The sequence below is a fragment of the Triplophysa rosa genome, linkage group LG4 (assembly GCF_024868665.1).
Source record: "Triplophysa rosa linkage group LG4, Trosa_1v2, whole genome shotgun sequence".
Classification (NCBI taxonomy): Eukaryota; Metazoa; Chordata; class Actinopteri; order Cypriniformes; family Nemacheilidae; genus Triplophysa; species Triplophysa rosa.
Window position 1 is genome coordinate 26,792,087 of NC_079893.1, and position 10,924 is coordinate 26,803,010.

Genomic DNA, 10,924 nt, shown 5'->3' on the forward strand with positions numbered 1-10,924 from the left:
GCAATATGCAAAGTGTTTTTTGAATCCAGCTGTAATGACTCATGCGGTCGGAGAATCAGGCAACTTGTAGCGGGACTCTTTGTCACACACTCTGTAATGCAGGGCATTTTGATAGAGAGAGAGAGAGAGAGGGGTGGTGCCGGAGAAAAAGCCCCCTGCCTTGATCTGCTCCAAAAATAGACCCTGTCCCACGCCCCAACGGCGGACCGAGTTTGTACAAACCGAACGTCTGCTCCCTACACACCTCCCATGCACCATCAAGAAGGTGTTGAAATGCACGTAAGGGCACGAAGTAAAAACACAAACCAGCGTCTCAATCCTGTGGTGCTGTTCTCAATAACAGACGGGAAATCTGCCTGCGTGCTCCGTGTGTTCCCTCTCTGTAGTTTTCGCCCCTCCCTCCCTCTCCCGCTCGCCCGGCCTCCTCTGCTACTGAGACAAACAGCTGCAGAGGCGCAGCAGAGCACACAAAAGTGAAAAAAAAAGAAAGGGAGCGGTACTGAGAGAAACAAATGCACAACAGACCACACCCACCTTGAAAAAAAGCATGCGGGGTTGGGGCAGGGTGGGTAACCAATCGGCATGCAGGGGTTTGTCCCGTAGCCCCGCCCCCTGCCTCCTCTCAGCCTGTAAGCAGACGGGGCAGGCGCAGGCAGGTTATTGCTCAACTTAAGAAGCGCACAGCCCCCACTTCGGTGTAGTTGGTGTTTATCTCTCATTCTCTTCTGTGTTAGACGCCTGCCATGAAGATCCAAGAGGCTCTCCGCGGAGCTGAGCCGTGCGACGACGTCCCTCGTCTGGACTTGTCTGCACTGACCGAGACCAACAGCTGGACAGGTCAGTCTTTCTTTTTACATTTGTTTTTCCTCTGTCTGTCACTCGCATTCTGCACATGGGCGGCAGCTGCAAGCTTGGCTCGCTACCAGCGTGTCCTAGTGCAGACGCAGATCTTATTAAGTCACTTCACAGAGACGAAGGAGATTTGGGATGTGTGTTTTTCACTTCGTGTTATGCATGCTGCATTACGCTCGGCCCGGAGAGATCATCGCATTGCCACAGCTTGGAGACGTCATGATGTTTAATGCATTATTGTGTGCATGGTTGTTGAAGGTGTAAATAGTGATGAGGTCATCAAACACCCGGAGCCCGTTTAACCCCCTGAGAGGTGTTGATTGGGATTCACTCGGGATTTGACGAGTTCGATCTGGATTTGTTGGTGCTGTTCCCCGTTCCTTTTGGCCACTTGTTCGCAAACACTCAAAAGGGTGTTGATCGTTTCGTTCATTCATTCATTTTTTTCTCAATCTCTAAGCTCCCAAAACTGTATGTGTAGTATACTGGCTTTAAATTTGTTTGTTGTGATGGAGTACCGTGAGCCTAGCAACAAGCAGTTGGTTCGGCTCGTGGAGGACCGTATAGTCATAGCAACAGAGGAGTGAAACGGGAGGAGATTAAATGCTGGAGTCTGAGAGGTGTTGCTACGTGCACGTCGCTCCAGCGCTTTAAACTTGTCATGGTTATGCACGACACGCTCGGATCCCTTTCCTGTTTCCTCGGCTGTTGGTGCAGCATGTGCAGTAACAGACATGAACAAACACGCACGGACACACCCCTTTTTGCAGTGACCTTGGAAGTGCGCAAAAACGGGTGCAAATTTTAGCTTTCCACTTTCGCGGCCTTGAACGGATACAGTGGTAAGTGCTGTTGCTTTGGGTTGCCATGCCGAGTCACAGTTGCCCTTCAGTTTAATGTAGTGGTAAATGCCGTGGTCACAGACTCTGAGATTCTGTTTTTCTGTATTGCAGGGCTCTAGAGCGCCCTCTAGTGAGCGTTTTAAACTGTTGTTTGTTTAATGGCATAGCTAGTGCAACGCTTGTGGTGAGATTGTCAAAACACAGCCGTACGGTTTTGAAGGATTCTCACAGGAGACATTCCTGAGGGGGGTTGGAGATGTTTCGTGCACGTGCTTGTTGTGTAGATGGATGTTGATTGTATTTTAGCTTTAACCTTTTGTGTTTTAATGAACTTTTCTTAGATTTGTGGAACTATGTATTGTGAATGTGCTATATTAATAATGCATTTAAAGCTGCAGGCTTGGTTAAAAATGAAGAAAGATTTGGTAATGAGCAAGTACGTAAAAAAATATGTTTTGAAGACAATGAACAATGTTCAATGAACAATCGTGATGAATCGCATCCAGAATAAAAGTTTGTGTTTACATAATAAATGTAGGTGTACCGTCTATATTAATTTTGTATGTATATATGAAAACATATAAAAGAAAAAAATTATATATATATATAGTTTCAATTAAATATAAATATATATACATGCAATTATTTCCTAAATATATGCATGTACAGTATGTGTACGTGTATTTGTTTATGAATACAAAAGAAATATGCACAGTGCACAGACATATATTACGTAAACACAAACTTTTATTTTGGACGTGATAAATCGTTATGCTTATAATAAGGATTTATAATTTGAGCTGCCTAGTCCAGTTCAGGTAAATGTCAGTTTGATGTCATTTTACTTCAACACGCATAAAGAAAGGTGTTTAAAGTAACCTGCAAGTTTGTGTTTCAAACAGAGATGGCGATGTAGAGACAAAAGTCACAGATTGCAGCTATAAGTATTATTTTAGTGAGAATATACACTGTAAGAATAGCCTAGACACTGTAAAAGTGCCTTCAATTTTGAAATACAATTTAAGTACAAGTCAATGTTTTAGTTTTGACCAGTGGTGAATTGTTGTAAATTATAGTTATGGGTATTCAAATGTGGATTTTATAGTGCGTGATACGTTGTTATCCACTACAAATCCAGGCTTTTAAGTTTGTGACGTGGACCTAATCGCAGATAATATAACAGTGTGTAACAGTGTGTGCTTTGAAAAGCTCTGAATAAATAAATAGAATAAAATAGTTTGATGGCCAATTGGAATGTTTTGCTGTGGATTTTACAGTTATATTTACTATGGAGTTATCACAGATAAAAGGATGACATCTCTAGCTGTATCTCCAGCACATAGGAGCGGTCTGTGTGTGTGTGTGTGTGTGTGTGTGTGCGTGTGTGTGTGTGTGTGTGTGTGTGTGTGTGTGTGTGCGTGTTGGGCACAGTGTGTAACATTGAGGCGTCAGACCTTTATCCCAGTGCAGCTGGTGCCAAAACACCTTGTGGTGACCCATGTGGCGATGTGATTGGTCCATGAGCTCAGCCGTCCTCTTCTATCTCTCCCTGCATCACTTGACTCCACACTGCAGTAAATCGACTTTCTTAGGGCTCTACTCACGAGAGCTTGTTTGGTTACCTCTGTTTTTCTGTTCCTTTCAGATTCTCATTTCTTTAGCGCCCCGTTCCTTGACTTTAAAAGCCTTTTCCAGCAGAGTTGCAATGAGGGTAAGGGCTGAGATCTTTTGTTTACAACCTGATATCCAAGAGACCCATCTCTCGGTGACCTTTAGACGCTGCATGGAAATCCCATAAAACACGCCACACTGGCATGCGCCCACCCGCATCTAACACCTTGCAGCTTTTGATGGCAGGAGCAACAATATACAGCTTTATTTATGTTCGCAATATCCTGATACGCCAGGACTTTCATTTGGCAAGCGTCTCGGCAAAAGTACGTCTCATACCACATGCCTGGATGTGTTCTCAATGCTGGAAATCTACTAGCTTCCCAGATATGCTAGTAACAGGATTTTTTTCATTTTGAAAAGCATGCTGGGATGTTTGTGGGAATGAATGAATGTGCATGTAGTAATCCCCCCCAAAATTTTTGTTATCATTTATTCATCCTCATGTCATTACAAACCTGAATATGACTCTTTCTTCTGTCGATCACAAAAGAAGATATTTTGAGAAATGTTTCAGTGGTTTTGCGTCCATATAATAGAAGTCAATGGGGGAGAATGTTGTTTGGTTACCAACGTTCTCCAAAATATCTTCTGTTGTGTTCCGCAGAAGAATGAAAGTCATACAGGTTAGAAATGACATGAGGGTGAGTAAATGATGGCAATTTTTGGGTGAACTGTTCTTTTAAAAAGTGGTGCTGGCTAAGGCACAGATAATACATGTAGTTATTGTTTTGTTATTACATAAATATAGAATGTCACAAAACACTTGAACACATTGTTTTATTGCTCGTCCTAATGTGCGTTGGTGTGGCCAAACATTTATAGAAGGCTTGTACCTGTACTTTAGTGTTGTGAACATTGTGATATCAACTTTATGAGACGTGATAAGGTCGAATTTAGTCATTCGTGCATGTTGGTGCCTTTGGATTCACATTTTACCACCACATTCCTTGGCATACATCATTAAATCGCTCTGTGACCTTACGCAGCGGTCACGCATGAAAGTTCGATAGCGTCACTAGTAAATAAACAAAGCAAAAGTTACCACGTCCTAACATTCATGTTTACTTAACAGTCTGCAGTGTTTAATACTTGCTGTTTAAGGACACTTAGTCACCCATACATATACATATATAGAATATTAAAAGAAACAATATTGTGTATTCAACGAAGGCCATCGTGTACTTGTGTCCACATCTGTCCACAGATCAGCCAAATAACCAAATTTTGCGCCATCGCCAAAGAGCTGACCTTAGGATTACAGAACAGGGTCAACAGTGTCAGTCTGGTTAATGTTTCATTTTTTGGTCACGACTATATATCAATAAAGACTGAAAGTGGACGTCCTGTTGCTGTTCTAAGCAATGACTAACTTGAAAAACATTTCAAACATGAGTGTGTAGTCAACTCGTGTGCATTTATTTATCTTAACAGAACCCGTTCCTGCCTACTCATCATGGCAGAGAGAAAGCGTGGACCGCGAGGAAGCTCATCTCTCGCCAAACGCCAGCGGAAAACCGATTCGACAGTTATTGGAGGAAGACAGCGACCCAATGGTCTCGCCTCGGTTCTATGCCTACAGGGACAGCCAGCAGTATCTGGATGACACGGAGGTTCCACCGTCACCGCCTAACGCCCACTCTTTCATTAGGTACGTAAATCACGAACGTTTTTAAGTACATGTAACGAGTCTGGCAGACGTCTATTTGATGTCCACATTTTTTTATTGTTTGCTCATCTGCAATACATCTATGACACGTTTCTTGTGTGATGTCATATAGACATCTATAAGATGTATATAAGATGTTTGGGATGCAGAATGGAAGCAAAACTGCCTTTTTTAAGACGTACCTGTGCTATCTGGGTAGTTGGTGAAATGTTTATGCGTGAATGTTTTCCGTGCAGTAGGCGGAGGAGTTCTTCTTTAGGTTCTTGCGACGATGAGCGTGAAGAGCTCACCTCGGCTCAGCTTTCAAAACGGATCCACGTGCTCAAGAAGAAGATCCGCAGGTTTGAGGAGAAGTTTGAGGAGGAACGCAAGTACAGGGTGAGCCACAGAGATGATGGAAATGACAAGACACTTATATTAAAATGTTGACTGTAAATATTGAGTGTAGCGTTTCTCCACAGCCTTCACACAGCGATAAAGCCGGCAATCCAGAGGTTCTGCGATGGATGAATGAACTGGCCAGGCTGCGCAAAGACTTGAAAGGTACAAATCTGACGCTTCCAAAAAAGACCGGTTACGCTCGTCATTATCAAGTTAATCCAAGATTTTTTTTCTTTGACAAACAGCAACAAAATGTTGAACCTTTAAAAATGTTTTTGTGTTCGGGCTTCCCATAGATCACAAGCTACTGAAGTCAGAGGAGGATTTGACGCCCCTCCCCCGCCAGCGCAGTAACACTCTTCCGAGGAGTTTCGGGTCACAGCTGGAGAAGAAAACCTCTGAGACCAAAGCGCCCAAACCCCCTGTGGAAAGCACATTGGAGACTGTCATGAACAAGCTGCAGGAGAAACGCAAAGAGGCGGGTCGACCCGACGAGATTAAAGTGAGGTTTTAGAAAGTTTGTTTCTTTTTTTGCTCTTTTTTTAAAATGTCGTAATCAAAAATGATTGTATAAACATAAATACTTCACTTTTTGGTGGGACCTGATGTAGTTTAATGGTTTGCTTAAAAGTCATTTTATGCATTTATTTAACAAAATGTTTAGTCCAAGAGTTGAGAAATATTTAAAATCTGAAAATGTAGAATTTGAAATAGGGCTGTCAAGCGATTAATCGCGATTAATCGCATGCAGAATAAAAGTTTGTTTACACATAATATATGTCTGTGCATATTTATTTTGTATTTATAAACGCATATTCATAAATGTATCATATTTAGGAAATATTTACATGTATTTATTTATATTTACTAATGATTCTAAATTTTTATATTTTTCTTAAATGTATGCATGTTTGGTTGTATAAATACAAAATAAAAATGTACAGTACACAGACATATATTATGTAAACACAGACTTTTATTCTGGATGCGATCAATTGTTTGACAACCCTATTTTTTTGGCAAATATCTGACCGATATTTTCTGTTTTTAACTTCTAAACATATATTTTCAGGATATGACCCGTGAGCAGATCGCAGCAGAGAAGGTGGCCCTTCAGAAAGCTCTTCTGCATTATGAGAGTATCCACGGAAGACCAGTACGTTTAAGAATATGCCTCAAAACAATACAATTTAAAAAACGATGGCATTGATGTAACTTTCTCTTCGTGTTTGAAGGTCACCAAGAATGAGAGGCAGGTCATGAAGCCTCTTTACGACCGGTACCGTCTCGTCAAGCAGATCCTGTGCCGAGCGTCAGCCATTCCAGTCATTGTAAGTTCCGTTTCCTTTGGTTCTACTTCCTTTCTTCCTAGCTACAGGGAATCCTCATCGTGTTATAGCCACAGTTGTCGGTTGTATTCATTTTCATTCTGGAAGAAATCTCTACAGTATCAGTGGGGGGAAACGGCATTAGCCGTCGCACAATATGAGCATTTAGCCACAGTATTGGTGCTGTGCCAGTGCTGGGACTTGTTAGCGCCGCTAAGCCCGTTTTTAGCAAGAGCTCAAGATTGGCCTTTGAGGTCATATCCTGTAGCTGCATATTTGCATTGCTTATAATTCCTTCCCCACTTAAGTCACTTACACGCAAATTCCCCCAAAACATAAAACTTCCATTTTGATAAAAGGTTTTGTCACACCATAGAAAGCTGCATTCCTTTAGAGCCCTTTCCTCAGTTAATAGGATGTATTTTTGCAAATATTATTTTGGATTTTTTTTGTAGTTTGAAAATCATATGTATAATTGTATATACATATAAGGAGAGCCAACCAAACATATGAACAGACACGTGGCAACGGAAAACCCTGCAACATTTATTATGAGTTGCATGAGTCCGTAAGGGTTGATGTTGTAACTTCATTATTAACACCCACCACAGGGCTCGCCCTCCAGCAAGCGCAGAGGCCCCCTGCTGCAGCCCATAATCGAGGGTGTACCAGCCCTGTTCTTCAGCGACACTAAGGTGAAGAGAGCTGTTACCGCGCCATCAATCAGTTATACGACTGACCCCAAAAGCCATCCACCCACTCACTACCCCGGTTTCCTCAATTAACCCAATCATGAACGCAGCCTGTGATTCTTGTGTGACCTGTCGGATACCCGAAGCAAATCAGTAGCTGCATGGACTCATGCTGGAATTGCTTACGTAAAATTGCTGTTGGGTACATCTAATAGATGCTTCTGATTGTACTAACACAACAGCTTGTTAGCTCAGGGGCTAATTTGAGTGGGATTGTGTTGATTTTGCCTTGGGAACTTCAACGCTGATAGCAGAATGGTGTTGGTTGATCCTTGATTTCATCTGAACGTGAACTAACCAGCACCATCTGCTCTTTTTCAGGAGGAGGAAGAGGGCTCGGACGAAGACAGCGACACTAGGACACAGTTCACGGTCACTGTTAAGCCGGAACTGAGCATGCTGGGATTGCTCGACCAGCTGGATGAGGACACAGACGGCTTTATCTCGCCTGTTGATGAACTGTCACCATCTAAGAACACTATGGACATGAGATTGTCCAATTTACACGCCGCTACCATGTGAGTGCTACCAAAGTCTGTTTACGGAAGTCGTGCCACTTGGCGGCCATGTTTGCAACGCCTCTGTGGACTTGCTATGATGTAAATAGCTGCCCAGTCCTATCTACTTGAATGGAGGAAGGCAGATATTTCTAAAATCGCTGGCAAAATCCCAATTAGACAGCATGTTTCCGATCAATAATTCAACATGACATGAACTGTATCATAACTTTGGTTTGCTAAGCTTAAATTGCGCTAAAAATCACCTTTTTCGATGTCGCCGCATTTACTGCACCTGCGCACAGGCTGGCAAGCGCCTCACGAAAGCCCCGCCCCTTTATTGATTGTTGATTGGCGATTGGCACGTTTTACTGGAAGGCAGGACTTCCTTCGCTAGAGCGGCCATATTGAGCGTTGCATTCCTCGTCATTCATTGCAAAGGCAGTGTAGCATCTTGTTAATGTCCCCGTGAACCGGAAATTGCGATCGTTTTTACTTCCGTATTTTGACGCATTTCCGAGTGAAACGGAATTTTGAATGAGAAAAATAGTGGACGTGACTTTCGTTTTTCTGTATAAAAAACAGCCGTTGCATATTGAAATGAAGCTGGCAGCAGACTGACAGTTGAAGGGGAGGAGTTAACGGATGCTCCGCCCAAGCCGTCGAACATACATCTAAGATTGATAGTTATTACAGGACGGAAGTGCATTTTCCGATTTTAACTAACGATTATGAGGCCACACGATTTTTAAAAGAGAATGACCCACATCGATAAACTACTTACAATAAACGCTGCAATATTTCATGAAAAAATAGGCATTGTTATTTTTAATTACACTGGGACTTTAATATTAATAAACCCAACCCAATTCTTCAATTCTTACTGGTCCATAGACGTCAACAGTTGCAACACATCCAAAATTTGCAACACATCCACATTGCAATCCGGCTTTTGGGTATTGCATAAAAAGGCCATCACAGACATGCACTCACATGTCACGCTACAGAACTGCAATGTTTGACAAATGAAAATCACGCTACATGTAATGAACTGCGTAATATTGACCAACCATTGTTTTCATTGTTGCTGAAAGAATCTAAAACTTTCCGTTCTCTTCTACACAAACACACAGGCAGGAACTGGTGGAGCAGCTCCAGGAAGCTCGTGAGGAGAAGAAAAGAATCCGCAATAACCTTCGGGAGTTCGAGGAGCAGTTCTTCAAGCAGAACGGCAGGTAAAGCCTTTTGTCCTCTGAAAGACTCGTGTGTAAGCTTGACTATCTACAGAAAATCACATTCGTTTCTCATTCTACTGTCTTTGTTCTCATAGGAACGTGCAAAAGGAAGATCGCTCACCGTTGGCTGGGGAATACAATGAATACAAGCACATTAAAGCCAAGCTTAGGTTGCTGGAAGTGCTTATAAGTAAAAGAGACTCATCCAAATTCATCTAACGCTCATTGTGATCAGCCAAACAAGGACCAGACATTTGCTTTCAAAAGCAGCGCAGCATGTACAAAGATGCTTGATATTTTGGATGTCAGTAAACGCATGTTTCAGTAAAATCAGATCTGCGGTGCCGTTATTGTTCTATCGTGCAACGAAAAGGACTTTTGGTTTCCGCTTCTATGGATGAAGATTTGTTCACGTCTGCTATACGACTGTGGGTTTAAAAACAATGAGCACGATTCCCTTTGAAACCCTGCTGAATGTTTGTAATATATTTCGTGTTGTATCATGCGACAGTTTGTAATGATTTTTAGATAGAAAACTATCTTAATATTGCTATAATATAGAAACGGGAGTTTTCCTAATCAGACAAAAGCTTTGAAGAACATTAAAGTCCCCGCGAACCTGAAGTTGCGATCGTTTTACTTCCGTGTTTTGACACATTTCTGAGTGAAAAGAAATTTCAAAGGAGAAAATGAGTGGGCGTGGCTTGCGTTTTTCACTTCGAATTGATTGGATGTGTAAAAACAGCTGTTGCTTTGATTTTGAAATGAAACTGGCAGCAGACTGACGGTCGAAGGGGAGGAGTTAAGCCGTTTAATTTATGTCATTTCAGATGGTTCGTCATTTCAGGGCGGAAGTGCATTTTCAGATTTTACCTGAAGATTATGAGGGTACATGAATTTTAAAAAGAAAATGACCCACATTGATAAGCTATATACCATAAACGCTGCAATATTTCATGAAAAAATAAGAATTGTCATTTTTAATTTCACTTGGACTTTAAGGTCTTGCGTCTTAACTAATGTATGTAAATACTGAGGACAGTGGCATTTAAAAACATATTTGATGAACTGAGGACGGCGACAGATGTTTGGAAGGAAGGTTTTCTGTGTAATTTTATTGACTGGTGCCATATTTGTTTTATTTTTAATATTGATGTTTCTGCGAAAATGCATTGTTTGTACATGTTCATAATTGAACAACTTTTTTTCTAACATTGAAGCTCTAAACCATCGACTAAGCTAGAATTAACATGCAGATAGATGGTTAATTTAAAGAAAAGAAAAATTACAATAAAAACAATAAAAACATTGTTATAATGTTCTAGAAACTCCCAATCGGTGGTACTTTGAGATACAAATGATTTGTTAATTTGTTTTTGTTTTTTCCCGATCTCACAAAAAATAATCTCCTGGTCCTGACGTTTTCGCTGTTTAACAGTGATGTGGGTTAAAACCCCCTTTAGAAAAGTACGAAAAGGCAAAAGCCAAGAGGCGTATGTGCAGTTTTGTTCTTGGTAGATGCAGATCCCAACCGAGCGAGCTCGTAACCCTTTTCTTATTCTCCAGATTGGAAGCTTGTAGTGTGACCTTTTTTTACGGAAAGTATAACGCTGATAGATAAAAATGAATACCCGGTGTACATTTTAGTACATGGTTGTATTTGTATTTTGTATATATAAAAAACTATTTTTTCTGAA

At 41.4% G+C, this 10,924-nt stretch overlaps 1 protein-coding gene across 7 annotated transcripts in view; it reads left to right on the forward strand.

Annotated features, from left to right (window-relative positions):
• The window catches only part of fam13a (family with sequence similarity 13 member A), a 49,034-nt gene extending 38,110 nt beyond the window's left edge, over positions 1-10,924 (forward strand). For 4 of the 7 annotated variants that reach the window (XM_057331901.1, XM_057331900.1, XM_057331904.1 and 1 more), the window contains 12 exons: positions 735-837; positions 3,340-3,405; positions 4,800-5,016; positions 5,271-5,412; positions 5,496-5,577; positions 5,712-5,917; positions 6,488-6,571; positions 6,651-6,746; positions 7,355-7,438; positions 7,817-8,013; positions 9,126-9,227; positions 9,323-10,924. In XM_057331901.1, coding sequence (XP_057187884.1) covers positions 735-837; positions 3,340-3,405; positions 4,800-5,016; positions 5,271-5,412; positions 5,496-5,577; positions 5,712-5,917; positions 6,488-6,571; positions 6,651-6,746; positions 7,355-7,438; positions 7,817-8,013; positions 9,126-9,227; positions 9,323-9,446 — 1,503 coding nt within the window. In that variant the 3' untranslated portion in view covers positions 9,447-10,924. The remainder of the gene's footprint in view (positions 1-734; positions 838-3,339; positions 3,406-4,799; positions 5,017-5,270; positions 5,413-5,495; positions 5,578-5,711; positions 5,918-6,487; positions 6,572-6,650; positions 6,747-7,354; positions 7,439-7,816; positions 8,014-9,125; positions 9,228-9,322) is intronic. The other 3 variants (XM_057331905.1, XM_057331903.1, XM_057331907.1) reach the window with 3 other exon arrangements.